The sequence below is a fragment of the Danio rerio genome, chromosome 5 (assembly GCF_049306965.1).
Source record: "Danio rerio strain Tuebingen ecotype United States chromosome 5, GRCz12tu, whole genome shotgun sequence".
Taxonomy (NCBI): Eukaryota; Metazoa; Chordata; class Actinopteri; order Cypriniformes; family Danionidae; genus Danio; species Danio rerio.
Window position 1 is genome coordinate 7,440,007 of NC_133180.1, and position 17,358 is coordinate 7,457,364.

The window sequence follows — 17,358 nt, forward strand, 5'->3', positions numbered from 1 at the left end:
CTTTCCTGGCTTTTAGAAAGTATACAGGATTGTTGAGTAAATACAATTTACGCAAAAATTAAACTACAGTTTGGTTTAGTATTATAAAGCAAGTAACATAATTTTACATTGACGGAAGATACACGCATAATGTACTGCAAAAGTAAATATGAATGCATCCATACTAGTTAAATCTAACGCAATATGTGTTTATTTAATAATAATTTTCTGTAGTCGGGCTTTAATCAATAATTTAACATGCAGTAATGAATATTAAACATGCATTTACATCTAAAAACATCAGGAAATAAATTAATTCATTTTTTCATGTTGCAATATGGGGAAATAAAACTGTTACTGCAAATATAATATCTATTTTAATAGCTTTAATGTTGCAATGATTTCTATTTCGATTTACAGTTTTGTAAGTGAACAATTTATGCAAAAATGATACTGTAGTTTTGTTTAGTAGTATAAAACTAGCAGCATAATATTATATGAACGAAAAAATGAACACATAAATTACTGCAAACGTAAATATAAATGCATGCATACTTTATTATTAGATCTAACGCAATATGAGCTATTTTAATAATATTTTTCTGTAGTTGGGCTTTAATCAAGAATTAAACATGCAGTAATGAATATTAAACATGCAGTTATAACTGAAAACAGCAGGAAATAAAATCATTTAGTTGCTCATGTTGCAATATGGGGAAGTAAACCTGTGTTACTGCATATACAATGTCTATTTCGATAGCTTTAATGTTGCAATGATTTCTATTACGATTTATAGTTTTGTAATTAAACAATTTAGTAAAAAATGGTACTATAGTTTTGTTTAGTAGTATAAAACAAGAACATAATATTGTATTAACTGAATGCATATAAATTACTGCAAACTTAAATATGAATTTATCCATACTAGTTTATTATTAGATCTAACACAAAATGATTTATTTTAATAAAAATTATTTGTGTAGTCGGGGTTAAATCAAGAGTTAAACATGCAGTAATGAATATTAGGCATGCAGTGACAACTGAAAACAGAAAATAAAATCATTGGTTTTCTCATGTTGCAATATGGGAAAATAAACGTGTGTTACTGCATATGAAATGTCTATTTCGATAGCTTTAATGTTGCAATGATTTTTATTTCGGGTTACAGTTTTGTAAAAAGCCACAATTTACGCAAAAATGATACTATAGTTTTGTTTAGTATTATAAAGCAAGCAACAAAATATTAGATTGACGGAAGATGCACGCATAATTTACTGCAAGCGTAAATATGAATGCATCCATACTTTATTATTAGATCTAACGCAATATGAGCTATTTTAATAATATTTTTCTGTAGTCGGGCTTTAATCAATAATTTAACATGCAGTAATGAATATTAGGCATGCAGTGACAACTGAAAACAGAATAAAATCATTGGTTTTCTCATGTTGCAATATGGGAAAATAAACGTGTTACTGCATTTAAAATGTCTATTTCGATAGCTTTAATATTGCAATGATTTCTATTTCGGTTTACAGTTTTGTAAGTAACCACAATTTACGCAGAAATGATACTAGCTTGTTTAGTAATAAAAAAAGCAAGCATCATTTAAATAGATTCACAGAAAATATACACACACATTAGCCTACTGCAAACCTAATGAATGTATCCATATAATGTATTAAATGCAACACAATATGCATTGTTTTACTTATAATTGGTGTAGTTGGGCTTTAATCAAGAATTTAACATGCAGAAATGAATATTAAACATGCAGTGACAAAAATGAAAACATGAGAAAAATAAAATAATTCATTTTCATATGTTGCAATAAGGGAAATAAAACTGTTACTGTATATAACATGTCTATTTTGATAGCTTTAATGTTGCAATGATTTCTATTTCGATTTTTAGTTTTGTAAGTAAACAATTTACTTAATGATACCATAGATTTGTTTAGTAGTGAAAAAGCAAGCAACATAATATTGTATTAATGGAATACATATAAATTACTACAAGCTTAAATATGAATGCATCCATACTAGTTTATTAGATCTAACGAGTTATTTTAATAATAATTTTCCGTAGTCGAGCTTTAATCAAGAATTAAACATGCAATAATGAGTAATTTAACATGCAGTGACAACTGAAAATATCAGGAAATAAAATCATTCATTTTCTCATAAACCTGTGATTCTGCATCTAAAGTGTCTAATTCGATAGCTTTAATGTTGCAATGATTTCTATTTCGATTTACAGTTTTGTAAGTAACCACAATTACTTAAAATATACACACACATTAGCCTACTGCAAACCTAAATATGAATGTATCCATATAATTTATTAAATGCAACACAATATGCATTGTTTTACTTATACTTTGTGTAGTCGGGCTTTAATCAAGAATTTAACATGCAGTCATGAATTTTAAACATGCAGTGACAAAATTAAAAAGCATCAGAAAAATAAAATAATTTTCTCATGTTGCAATAAGGGAAATAAAACTGTTACTGCATGTAAAATGCCTATTTTACAGGGCAATTACCAACCTGTATCACACATGACATCACACGATTCAACGTCGCATACCGGTTGCAAAAAGAAGACCGGTAGCAAACATGTCGTTTTGTGCGATAGGATGCCAAGTTCGACCGTACCGATATCGTGCACACTACTTTTAATGCCTACCGCAGACGCCTATGGCTAATAGCCATCAAAAGAGCTGAATGTAGTGAGGACCTAATTAAAAATGCTGGGCTCTGCCGTTCTCATGTTATATCAGGCAAGTTCACACTATGCTGAATCATACACGTTACTCCTTTTTGATTGCAGCAATGATTTCAGCAAAAACAGTTAAATATTGTGAATTAAACTGCGGACACTGAATGCTTAGAATGAAATGTAAATATGTAGGTTCACACATCCTGCCGTACAGGTGCAGTTTGCTGTCAGAATGCAGTTGTTTTGCTTGTTGATGATAACCCAGGCCTTGTAGAGTTCCGTCTTCTTTTTTTTGTCTTTGGCTTGGCAGAACCTCGGTTTTTAGTACTACATAGTTTTGAATCTGATAATCAGAGAGCATTATTTCTTGCACATGACCACACAGAACAAAATTCTTGGCATCCAAAGAGTTGTAGGCCTTTAACTTCTCTCTTGTAAAATCACTTGGAGCTTCAATGAAGTAGTCAATTTACTAATGGGGTATGTCTTTGAATGGGAGGAAACCGGGAAGCCCGGGGACAACCCACGCGAACACAGGGAGAACAAACAAACTCCGTGCAGAAACGCCAACCGGCACGGAGAGGGGCCGAACCAGCTGCGTTTTTGCTGTGAGGCAACAGTGCTAACCACTGAGCCGCCGTGCCGCCCTATTAAAGGAGTAGAGTTGGAAGGGGGGATTCTTCAAGACAAAGATGACTGGAGTAGAAAGCTCTGGTTATTTATAGTGTGTCAGTATTCATCTGATAGGTGCAACATACGGAGATGATGAAGTACCAGCCGTGTTCAATCATAAGCACGTGAGCCTCTCGAAATTTGTTTATAAATAAACCGCACGTGTTGTCTGGATGTCTATTCACTTTTAATCTTGGGTGTTATAAAGAAGCTTAAAGGCATTTCCCGGAAAATTCCCTCTGAAAGTTCTAATTGTAAACTGATATCACATTATTTCACATTAATTTTATTATTTTTAAAGCAATTAAAAATGCTGACAATTTTAATGTTTTTAAACCATTGATCGTTGATAAATAATAAGATTTAATTAAACTTAATACCTTTTCTGACACCAGTGTAACACCTCTACACGCTAATTCTCTAGACATTCATGTAATATTAGAGGATACGCATAACAATGGACTGCACCAACAAGTTGGTTTACATTTCAGGCAGGTTTTTTCAGAGCTGCCTAAGAATAGCATTCATTGTTCGTATATAGACCAGACTAATACAGTATACGGTGCATTTTGAGCAAAAAAAGCAGAAGTTTGATGTTATCATTATACAACTACTGTAATATATGTCTGTGTACGGTGTAAATTATATATATATATATATATGTATATTAGTGGTGGGCTGTTATTGGCGTAAATGTGCTGAGTTAACGCGAGACTCTAAAAAAAAAAAAAAGTGCCCTTATGAATCAAATAAGCTGGATGCCCTTCTGGATCTTTCATCAGATATGAGTATTTGGAACTTTAGATATTCATTCATTCATTTTCCTTCGGCTTAGTCCCTTCATTAATCTGGGGTCGCCACAGTGGAATGAACCGCCAATTTATCCATCATATGTTTTACACAGTGGATGCCCTTCCAGCTGCAACCCAGTACTGGGAAGCATCCATACACACTCATTTTCACACACATGCATTATGGCCAATTTAGTTTATTTAATTCCCCTATAGCGCATGTATTTGTACTGTAGGGCAAACCGGAGAACCTGGAGGAAACCCCTGCCAACGCGGGGAGAACATGTAAACTCCACACAGAAATGCCAACTGACCCAGCTGGGACTCTAACCAGCTAACCGCTGAGCCACCGTACCGCCCAATTTTAAACCACACACTTGCAGGAAATAAATTTGTAAGTGTAATAACTAGTTTAATATGCATTAGGGCTGCACAATATATATCGTTTCAGCATCGATATCGCAATGTGTGCATCTGCAATAGTCACATCGCAAAGATATGCAATGTCCAGTCTGAATTATAGTTGACCAGGAGCTACAGAATTGTACTTAATTACTGTATTTATATGGACTTTATGATTTATGCAAAAAAAAAAAACTTGTTTCTAGTCCATCTACAGGGTGGGCCATTTATATGGATACACCTTAATAAAATGGGAATGGTTGGTGATATTAACGTCTTGTTTGTGGCACATTGGTATATGTGAGGGGGCATTCTTTTCAAGATGAGTGGTGAACATGGTGGCCATTTTGAAGTCGGCCACCTTGGATCCAACTTTTGTTTTTTCAATAGGAAGAGGGTCATTTGACACATTAAACTCATTGGGAATTTCACAAGAAAACAATGGTGGGTTTTAATGTAACTTTATTCTTTCATGAGTTATTTACAAGTTTCTGACCACAAGTGTTCAATGTGCTGCCCATTGTGTTGGATTGTCAATGCAACCCTCTTCTCCTACTCTTCACACTGATAGCAACACTGCAGGAGAAAGCACGGGCTTCCAGTATCCGTAGTTTCAGGTGCTGCACATCTTGTAGTCATGTTTAAACTAAGCACACCACTGTTTTTCTTGTTTTGATGCGTTACATGACACTCTTCCAATTGATAAAACAAAAGTTAGATCCAAGATGGCCAACTTCAAAACGTCCCCCATGGTCACCACCCATCTTGAAAACTTTCCCCCCACCCATAAACTAATGTGCCACTAACAGGACGTTAATATCATCAACCATTCCCATTTTATAATTATGTATCCAAATAAATGGCCCACCCTGTACATTCCAAAGTGATAAAAAGATTATTTCACATACACCATTGGCAGATAATCTCTTAAAACAAGCAAAAAGCTCTTTATTTTTCTTCTGACAGTGAAAACTAAACAATATTTTTACTTGTTCTAAGAATTTTTTTTAGATATTTAGAAAAGAAACAAAACAAAAAAAAGTAAGAAAAGCTTTTTTTTGCTTGTTGATTATTCAATTTATGTACCCGAATACTGTTCAACTCCACTGAAAACTGTCAAATGGAGCTATTCTAACCATCATCTGAAACTTAATTTTGCAGAAAAGTAAAATATCACAATATCAGATTTTTTAAAATATCGTGCAGCACTAATATGCATCCATCTGTGCCTGAAAGTGTGTTTTAAATTCTGTGAATAGCCACTAATGGTCTGAAGTGTGTTCTGTGTTAATAGTTCAGGCTCATTAGTTTTATATTCTTCCTTCTGGGCTCTTCAGAAACTCATTTCTATGCAGATGTGTGGGACATGTTGTGTGGCATGAGATGAACAAACATTTAAGATGCATAAACACGTGGCAAACCCATCTAAAAGCAAACGATTGTACCTTTTAGTTTTTTTTCTCTCTCAAAGTACAGCTCAGGTAATCGTACTTAATGACCGGTGAGGCCATATTAACAAAGCTACAGCTACTTTCACTGAATAAGTATGTGTGCCAGGGGTATTTTGGCTTCCTTTTATCTGTCTATGGCATTTCTTCTTCAACAATCTCATTCTTTTCATTCTTTTTATTCCAGACGTGATGCGTCTCATATTCCATCCAAGATATTCCAAAGATTTAAGGCCAATTCAAATCCAGTGACTCAGAGTTCCAAATTCTCAAACACCTACAGTCCAGTGTGAAACATATCCGTAAATTAGCAGTTTTCTGTATTTTGTGATTTTTATTTTTATTTTCTCTCATTTATTTATGCTTTTTAATTTCCCTACGAGATCTTGATATTTCTTGCAATAACTTTTAAGCAAAAAAAGGTGACTTTTATGATCATTTGTAATAGTTTACAGTGATAAATTATCTGCATTGGTGTTGTATATTACACTACAAAAACCTTGTAATAAACTGCCAACACATCTGTTATTTTACAAACCTATTTCTCTGTATATTTTTTCTTAAACATGATTTCAAACTATTAAAAAAGTGACTTTATTAAACTGTAGAGTTGAATTTACAACATCAAAAGTTGACAGAGCAGAGATCAACATCCCATAATGTAATTCACTACCATAAATAAACGGAAAACACTTGTGAAACCCAAAATATGGAAACTATGAACAGATATCACTCATCAAAAATGATTTTCTCAAAATCAAAATTTCTTGTTTGATGCTGCTTGTAAATTTTTATTTTTATATATTTTTTTGGTTATTTGACATTCATTAATTTATTTTCTTTTCAGCTTAGTCCCTTTATTCATCAGGGGTCACCACAGCGGAATAAACCGCCAACTATTCCAGTATATGTTTTACACTTCCAGCTGCAACCCATCACTGCAAAGGTTATTTGACCTCAACTCAAAATCAAATCAAATCACTTTTATTGTCACATCATCAGCGGCACGTGTGCTATGATGAGTTAAAGCTTAGGTGCTGACTCCAGACATTAAAAAATATAGATAGTGCAAATACAGACAGTGCAAATACAACGACAATGTAAAATTGACAGCGATTTTTACAATGAATAGATGTCCACATAGTTGTAGGCAGTATTGTTTCAAGTATGGATTGGTTAAAGTGCAGTGCATGCTACATATTGATGGTGTGCAGTGAGGGGTATGGAAGAGTCTGTGTGTGGTGTGTTAAGTGTTCATCAGCCTGATAGTCTGAGGGAAGAAACTTTCCTTCAGTCGGCTGGTGCGTGACCGGATGCAGCCGAACCATCTGCCTGAGGGTAGCAGAGAGAAAAATCTATGGCTTGGGTGGCTGGTGTCATTGACAATTCTCTTGGCTTTCCTCATGCACCGCCTGGTGTAGATGTCCTGGTGATGTCCTAGATGACCTCTATATTTACTTTAACTTTTCATGGTTAATTTAGCGTGTTACCTCCCTATTTATAATTATTTGTGAAATATGCAAGCAGCTTCTAACTAAAAATGTACTTTTGTTTGGATAGCTAAAGTTGAAGGCAAAATTACTAGTCCTCGTGAAGTTTTAATTCTTTTTCAAATATTTCCTAAATGATGTTTGAGAGGGCAAGGAAATTTTCACCACGTTTCCTATAACATTTTTCTTCTAGGGGAAGTCCTATTTCTTTTAGTTTTGGTGCAATTAAAGCAGTTTTTAAATTATTTTAATTCAATTCACCTTTACTTGCATTTCACTTTTACAATGTAGATTGTGTCAAAGCAGCTTCACATAGAAGTTGAAACAGTGTAGTTCACTTGCCAGTGTTTAAGTCCAGTTCAGTTTAGCTCAGTTCAGTGTGGTTTAATAATCACTACTGAGAGTCCAAACACTGAAGAGCAAATCCATCGATGCGTAGCTCTACAGATCCCAAACCATGGAAGCTATTGGCGACAGCGGCGAGGAAAAAAACTTTGAGAGAAACCAGGCTCAGCTGGGCACGACCATTTCTCCTATGGCCAAAAGTCTTTTGCAGAACTGGAGTATAGGCACCGGAGGCTGGAAGCTGGACCTCAGCGAAGACTCGTCTGTCCCTGGAGCGTCACAGGAATCAGTCTCATGCTCTTCACTCCTCTATGACCACCACAGCAGCTGCTCAGGATACGGCCTCGTCCAGGATTATGAAACCTTGGGATCATCTCGTTGCTGGTCTTGGATCGAATCAGTGGCGCTGCATAGTCTGAGGGCCTCGGGATGAGACTCCCCAGGTGGAAATAGAGAATAAAGAGAATAATTAGCATAGCTGCTGTACATAGTGTATATAAACGAGATGCAGAAGCCTGCATGGAGCACTTTCATGTATCATACCGCTAAGTGATGCACTGAGTGTATGCTTTACTAAAAAGATAGGTCTTTAAACTATAGTTTTGAATTGGGAGAGTGTGTCTGAGCCTCGAACATTATCAGGAAGGCTATTCCAGAGTTTAGGAGCCATAAATGAGAAGACTTGACCTCTTTTACTCGACTTTGCTATTCTAGGTACTACCAGAAGCCCTGAGTTTTGAGATCTGAAAGAGCGAGTTGGATTGTAGCGAGACAGAAGGTTGGTTAGATAAACAGGAGCTTGATTATTTAAAGCTTAAGGTCAATTATTATTTTAAGGTCAATTATTATTTATCATAGCTAATCTAGAGAATCTTTTTTGTTTGTTTGTTTGTTTGTTTAGCTGAAAACAGGTGACACAGTGGTTCAGTGGTTTGTACTGTTACCTTACAGAAAGAAGGTCGCTGGTTCAAGTCCTGGCTGGGTCAGTTGGCATTTCTGTGTGAAGTTTGCATGTTCTCCCCGTGTTGTGCTCCGGTTTCCCCCACAACCCAAACACATGCGCTATAGGGGAATTGAAGAAACTAAATTGGCCGTAGTGTTTGTGTGTAAAAACGAGAGTGTATGGATGTTTCCCAGTGCTGGATTGCAGCTGGTGGGGCATCCGCTAAAACATATGCAGGATAAGTTGCCGGTTTATTCCGCTGTGGCGACCCCCTGATGAATAAAGGGACTAAATCGAAGGAAAATGAATGAATGAATGTCTAAAAACAAAACATTTTGAATAATCAAAAAATCTGCCATGGTCAATATTATTATCCCTCTTAAATGATTATTAATATTATTTTAAATGGCTTCTGAATAAAAAACTGTTGTCTAATCACCTGCCTAATTAACCTAACTTGCCTAGTTAACCTAATTAGCCTAGTTAAGCTTATCAATTCCACTTGAACTAATATCCTACATTCATTCATTTTCCTTCAGCTTAGTCTCTATTTCAGAGGTTGCCACAGTGGAATGAACCGCCAACTATTCCAGCATTTGTTTTACACAGCGGATGACCTACCAGTCACAACCCAGTTCTGTTCTGGGAAACACCCATACATACTTATTCACTTTCATACACTTTGGACACTTTAGTTTATTTAATTCCCCTATAGCACATGTGTTTGGAATGTGGGGGAAACCGGAGCACCCAGAGGAAACCCACGCCAACACGGGGAGAACATGCAAACTCCACACAGAACCAACTGGCCCAGCCGGGAGCCACCATGTATCTAGTATCTTACAAAATAACTATGTTATGTACTGTCATCATGGCAAAGACAAAAGCATTTAGTTTAAGAAATCAGTTATCAAAAATATGAAATGTGCTGTCTCTCCATTAAACATCACATGGGAAATAATAAAAAAAATAATTAAAATTTTACTGCAGAGCTAATAATATCATATATAACAGTTGACTATCAAAAAATATACACAAGCAATGTTTATTTGTATAGAAGTGTATCCCATTAAAGTGGCAACAATAGATATAGAAGTCCAGTGACGTGAAATGGAAAATGAGTATGAATTAGCATCGGATCAATTCCACAGACAGATCGACTCTCGTCAATCATTCACAAAGGGCGCCAGCAAAACAGGCAGTAATAAAAACACATTCTCTCTGTTATGTGAAGGGAAACCTCCCTATAAAAGCTCCTCCTGGCCGATAAGTAGATGACAAACAGAAACTCAACGCGGAACTGAGCTGTCAGCTGCCATGAACCCACAGCGCCTCTCCTCTCTGCTGCTCTGTGTCGGTGAGTTCGCTTTTCTCCATCCTGATCTGACCCTGTCTGTCTTACATTATTTTTAGCTTGCCAAATTCAGGACTGAACTGAAAAACACGTCAACTGGAAAGAGGATTTTAAAATCCCCATTTAAAAAGTTAGGTTGTGTTTGTGTGTGCAAAACTAAATAGTCTAAACTATTTTGATAGCTTTTTAGACATTTTATTTTACAATATTACATTATTAGCGTGCCAAACTCTCTCCAAATCCTGGAAATCTTGGAGGCTTTTAAAACCACCATTTCCAGCCTTAAAATGTTATGTATGTTTGTGAGTGCAAATCTAAAAATTTTGATTGTTTTTAAAAATACTATTTTTAAGACATTTTATTTTATTCATGTTTCCATTTCGGTCTGACCCTGTCTTACATTATTCTTAGCGCGAACTGGAAAAACCTGGAAATCTTGGATGGTTTTAAAACCATCATTGCCAGCCTTGAGAAAAAAATCATTAGAATTCACGTATTCACGTAATCACGTATTGCTTTGTTTGTGTGTGCAAAAGTTTCTATTCTAAAATATTTTGATTTGTTTTTTAGAAATTTTATTTTATTTTATTTCTCTATCCTGATCTGACCCTGTCTAAAACCATCATTTCCAACCATGAAAAATATTAGATTTTAATTTAGAATTATTTTAAATGTTGTGTTTGTAAATACAAATCTACATATTATAAAATATTATAATTGCGTTTTAAAAATGTGTGTGTGTGTGTGTGTGTGTGTGTGTGTGTGTGTGTGTGTGTGTGTGTGTGTTTGTGTGTGTGTGTATATATATTAAAGACATTGTTATTAGATTGCAAATTCATTAAAACAAATAAAATATGTTTTCTGTATTAATTAAAAATAATACAAACAGAGAGGTGGTCAAAATATTACATAAATAATTAAGATGACAACTTAAAAATCAAAAATGATTGTTGGTAAATGTCAGACAAAACATGCTGTTCTAAAATAATTTGATGGCTTTACATTTATTTATATATATATACATACACACACACACACACACAATTTTATATATATATATATATATATATATATATATATATATATATATATTTTTTTTTTTTTTTTTTTTTTTTTTTAAGACTTAGTTATTTGATTGCAAATTCTAGGAAATAATGAAAAATATTTTCACTATTAATGAAAAAACTATTTACAAATCAAAAAGTAGACAAAAATTAAAATAAATTAAAAATACATAAAATGCTGGGTTATTTCAACCTAATTCTGGGAGTGATGTGGAGTAAATCAATTGCTGGGTTAATCTTTTTTTAATTAATTGCATTAGCAATTGAACTCACTGTTTTGGTTAGTCCTTATTTTACTCACTTTGGGTTTGAATAATTCATAATGTCTTAGAGTATAACAACATAAAAGGCAAAATTGGAATAAACATTGTGTCAAGAAGTGAGTGAAAGTACAAAAATAATTCTTAATAAAATTATTTAAAAAAATAACAACATGACTCAAAAAGTGGGTAAAAATAAAAATAAATCCTTTTCAAATGTTTGATGACATTTTTGTTCTAAAATATTTTTTAAATATGAATATTTAAAAAATATGTTCTCTATTAATGAAAAAAAAAACAATATACAAATCAAAAAGTGGAAAATAATAAAATAAATGACAATATACACGAAAGACAAAATACACATAATGCTGGGTTAATTCAACCTAACTCTGGGACTAATGTGGAGTAAACCAATTGCTGGGTTAATTTTTTTTTTAATTATTTTAAAAGTATGTGCAATTTAACTAACTCTTTGGATTAGTCAATATTTTACTCACTTTGGCTTTGAACAATTCATAATTTCGTAGAGTGTAAAAACATAAAAAGCCAAAAAACTTACCATAAGTCAAAAAGTCAAAAACATAACTATAAACATAAATCATAGTTGTCAAATGTTGGTAAATACATGCTTTTTGTTCTAAAATATTCATTGCAAATAAAGCAAGAAAAAAAAGTCAAGAAGTGGGCGAAAATAAATAACAACTCTTAATAAAATTATTTTAAAAACAATTAATAAAAAAATAACACAAAGTGGATAAAAATAAATCCCTGTCAAGTGTTTGATGACATTTTTGTTCTGAAATATTTTGATTGCTTTTTAGAAATTATTCTTCATTTTTATTGCAAATTTGGTGAAATAATTAAAAACAAATCTTCCATTAATGAAACAATAACAACATGAAGTAAAAGTAGACAAAAATATAAATAAATCTCTCTCTATTAAATGAAAAAAGCAAGCAAAAATAAACATAAATCCTTCTCTAGTTATGAATAAATTATCGTCATAAATCATCAGAAAGTGGGCCAAAATAAAAAATAAATCCTTGTTGTCAGATGTTTGAGAATATATGCTTTATTCTAATATATTTTAATAGTTTTTAAGAAATTAATTTGATCTGTAAATCAATTAAAAATAAATCTTTCAAACATAAAAAGTCAAACTGTGGGCAAAAATAACAACATAAAGTAAAAAGTAGTCAAAACATGCAAAAGGCTGACCATAAATTCTGTGCATTTAGTTAATATATTAGTTTTGTTTCGCTGTAAATGAATGTCAGGCGGCATATGATGAATATTAAAGACTGTATGAAGGTAAACATCCTCCAGAACTAGCGTGAACTCTCTGCTTGATTGAAGTGTGGCGATTGTGTTTGCGTCTCCAGACAGGCTGGGCTGTGGGAAACTGCATCAGCTTGTAGTAACATGTCTGAATATCTGTGAGCTTTGGCTTTTCCCTTGTAGGTGTATGTCAGAACACCACACAACTTCAATCTGTTGTCATGTTCAGCGTCATAAAACGCTTATTGTTCACGGCCAAGAAGAGAGGATTAGGGCGTCACACCGCCGTCTTAAACATGTATATTTAGCCTTCTGAAATAACGTTAGAAAGGTCATCCAGGCACACAATAATAGGTGTGTGTGTGTGTGTGTGTATGTGTGTGTGTTTTTAGGAAAGGAATTTCTTTGACAATTCCAGTCAGTAGGAGTGTTCAGATCAAATGCATTTACACAAACATTCTTCGCGCAGACTTGTTTGACTGCAGCAGATGCCTGTGTGCATGTTTAACTGCTACAAATATGTGACCCTGGATGACAAAACCAGTCTTACACTAAAAAATGCCGGGTTCTGCACAATTTCGTCATGAGGTCCACACACAAATCGATTGTTAGCTTAATTGTTTTTACAAATTTAAGTGGATTGAACATAAAACAATTAGGTTGTCAGGCCAAAAACCATTTTAAATGCAGTTGAAGTTGGAATTAATAGCCCCCCTGTTTATTTTTTTCTCCAATTTCTGTTTAATGGAGAGAAGAGATTTCTTCAACACATTTCTAAACGTAATAGTTTTGCCATGATTACAGTAAATACTATTTGACTAGATTTTTTTAAAGACACTTTTAGCTTAAAGTGACATTTAAAGGCTTAACTAGGTTAATTAGGTTAACTAGGTAGGTTAGGGTAATTAGGCAAGTTATTGTATAACGATGGTTTGTTCTGTAGACTATCGAAAAAATATATAGCTTAAAGGGGCTAATAATTTTGACCTTAAAATTGTGTTATAAAAAAATGAAAAACTGCTTTTATTCTAGCCGAAATAAAACAAATAAGACTTTCTCTAGAAGAAAAAATATTATCAGACATACAGTGAAAATTTCCTTGCTCTGTTAAACATCATTTGGGAAATAAAAAAAAAAAAAAAAAAAAATATATATATATATATATATATATATATATATATACAGTTGAAGTCAGAATTATTAGCCCCCCTGAATTATTAGTGCCCCTGTTTATTTTTTTCCCCAATTTCTGTTCTGTTCTGGGAAGATTGTTTCAGCACATTTCTAAGCATAATATTTTTAAAAACTTATTTCTAATAACTGATTTATTTTATCTTTTCCATGATGACAGTAAATAATATTTTACTAGATATTTTTCAAGACACTTCTATTCAGCTTAAAGTGACATTTAAAGGCTTAACTAGGTTAATAAGGTGAACTAGGCAGGTTAGGGTAATTAGGCAAGTTATTGTACAATGATGGTTTGTTTTGTAGGTTATCGAAAAAAAATTAGCTTAAAAGGGCTAATAATTTTGTCCTTAAAATAGTGTTTAAAAAAATTAATAACTGCTTTTGTTCTAGCCCAAATAAAAGAAATAAGACTTACTCCAAAAGAAAAAATATTATCAGACATACTGTGAAAATTTCATTGCTCTGTTAAAAATCATTTGGGAAATATTTTAAAAAGAAAATTAAAATTAAAAGGGGGCTAATAATTCTGACTTCAACTGTATATATATATATATATATATATATATATATATATATATATATATATATATATATATATATATATTAGGGATGTAACGGTATCAGAATTTCACGGTACGGTAATACCTCGGTATGAATGTCACGGTACGGTATTTATTGAATCATTTACAGGAAAAACAAAACTTTTGAAAATACTCCAAAAAAAGTGCCAAAAGTGTCAATGACATACAAATTAGTCATCTATCTGTAAGCTTTGAAACAGGAACTTCAATTTTAATAACAAAAAATTTCAAAGTTTCAATTTAGTATTGTTGAAAACTCATCACATTCAACATTTAATCACTCACTTAGATAGAGATGGGTTTAAAGGAAAATTATCATATAACTATAATCTGGTAAAAGCTGGTATCTCTGGGTATTTACAATGTCCCCTGCAACAGAAAAAAACCCTCTCATTTGGGACTGAGGATTCTGGGACAGAGATATGACTTGGCCCATGTTGACAGCAGTGGGTAACGTTGTGCATTGTCTTTCCCCACTTGAGAAGACAAACCATGAGTGAGATAGAGGTCTCTTTGCGGTACAAGTCAATGTCTGCATCAATCTGAACAGTGTGCTGTGTTTCTGCAGTCCCCATGACTGCTATTAGTCGTATTCCCCAACTTGCAGGCACGTGCACACATACAGTAGGGCTCAACCTGTGCAGTGCACATGCCCTTTTTAGTCTTGGATAGAAAGTGCCCTTCCAAAACGATCAAAAGTGCCCCCGCGACGCGACACAACCTCCGTCCAGCCCTTCAGTAGACAACAGCGCTCTTGAGTATGCGCGCTCAACCCCCCCTCGGCGCTTTATAATACGCGCGCGACTACACAGCTGATCAGAACGCGCGCGACAACACTGCTATTCAGTACGCGCGCGGCGACAACACCCGCTTTAGGTTCGATCATTTCCATCTTTTTTTCATCTCCGCTACTAGCAGCACACTCCATTTCCGCATTACTGGATCTGTAGCGACAACAGACCGCAATGGATTATGGCCACGCCTGGGCTGATGGGAATTGTAGTTTAAGCTACCTCCCGTTCGCTTCATTCGCCTGAGCAAATTTTCTCACAAGACCTATAGTTTTACCGAGTCATGCGACTTCGGTAATATCGAAAAAAATTAATATTGCGGTATGACGGTATTTACAATACCGTTACATCCCTAATATATATATATATATATATATATATATATATTCAAAGAGGAGCTAATAATTCTAACTTTAACTGTAAGTAGCTCAAACAAGCTTTTTGGTTTTTAGTGCATTTTGCATGGGTTTGTTTTTGGGAATAGACAACAAATTCATAGTATTTTTCTTTTATGATATTAATCATTGGAATATTAAGTGAAGATCATTTTACGTTAAGATATTTTGTAGATTTCCTACTGTTAATATACACCGTAAAAAAAAAAACTAAGGGATTTTTTATGTTGATTTATCCTATTTAAATAAGTTAATCAAGTTTTAACTAGGAGTTTGCATGTTCTCCCTGCCTTCGCGTGGGTTTCCTCCGGGTTCTCCGGTTTCCCCCACAGTCCAAAGACATGCGGTACAGGTGAATTGGGTAGGCTAAATTGTCCGTAGTGTATGAGTGTGAGTGTGTGTGGATGTTTCCCAGAGATGGGTTGCGGCTGGAAGGGCATCCGCTGCGTAAAAACTTGCTGGATAGGTTGGCGGTTCATTCTGGTGTGGCGATCCCGGATTAATAAAGGGACTAAGCTGACAGGAAAATCAATGAATGAATGAAATTTCAACTAAAGTTTAACAATGTTTAACCTAATGGGCTCTATTTTAACGATCTAGATACAAAGTCCAAAGCGCAGGGCGCAAAAGCATTAAGGGCGTATCAGAATCCACTTTTGCTATTTTAAGGACGGAAAAATCCGCCTTGTGGCGCATGGTCTAACAGGGTTGAGCTTTATCTCTTAATGATTATAGGTGTGTTTTCAGGATAAACCAATCAGAGTCTCATCTCCCATTCCCTTTAAGAGCCAGTTGCATCGCGCCATAGCGCATTTGCTTTTTACATGGCGGACCTAATGGAAAAACTGAATGCTTCACTAGTGAGAAAACAGTTCAACAGAGCATCTGCAGCGCCAGAATGAGAGATGAGCCTTCTCATTATTTACTTTTACTTTCGCTCTCGTAGATAAGGAAACGTGTTATACACAATGAAATCCATTAGCTTATAAATAATTAATTTAGTTTGTTAAGCGCAAAGATTTGCTTTAAAACTATTTCTAAATTCAGTTCTAATTTCCAGCAAACGAATAAATGAACAATAATAACAAAGTGTGCTCAACCAACTGAGTTATATCCAAATACACATGCTGTGCCCCATATGGTCTAAAACCTGACAGGTGGACAAATCTGAGCTTATTAAAACAAATATAAATATGCAGATAATAAATAATACTGCTAATAATAATAATAATACTATACAAAAGCAAATGGTCATGAATAAACTGAAAAAGCCCCTCGAGATGAAGGCATGAAAGTTTGGTTTTTATTTTTATGTAGGCTAGAAAATAATAATTTTTGTAACATCTTAATCCTTTAATTCTTATTCATTTATAAAGATATTTGCACATAGCTGTACATCCTGTATGTATTAAGCAACGTGTAAGCGGGGAGCACAACTAACGCGCTCTGCGCTGCAGACCTGCTTTGATCTGGTGTGTCAGCTTGATCTCACGAGAAAACGTAAGTATTTTACGTTTTGCCAGTTTTGTGGCTAATTCGTACGAATTCGTACGAGTTCAGTCGTACGAAATGGTACGATTTTAAAAAGGAGGCGTGGCACCTGACCCCACCCCTAACCCCAACCGTCATTGGGGGATGAGCAAATCGTAC

At 34.2% G+C, this 17,358-nt stretch overlaps 1 protein-coding gene across 8 annotated transcripts in view; it reads left to right on the plus strand.

Moving 5' to 3' along the window:
* Positions 1-17,358, plus strand: part of areg (amphiregulin) — a 63,617-nt gene that overhangs the window by 23,217 nt on the left and 23,042 nt on the right. For 2 of the 8 annotated variants that reach the window (XR_012406668.1, XM_009301165.5), the window contains exon 1: positions 9,945-10,148. The exons of 2 other annotated variants lie outside the window; for them this stretch is intronic. Coding sequence is in view for 3 of the 6 variants with exons in the window: in XM_009301165.5 (XP_009299440.3) it covers positions 10,109-10,148 (40 nt within the window). In the remaining 3 variants the exon portion in view is untranslated. Of the gene's footprint in view, positions 1-28; positions 2,762-9,944; positions 10,149-17,358 lie in introns of those variants that run through there. 4 more of the 8 variants (XR_012406669.1, XR_012406670.1, XM_073951916.1 and 1 more) reach the window with 3 other exon arrangements.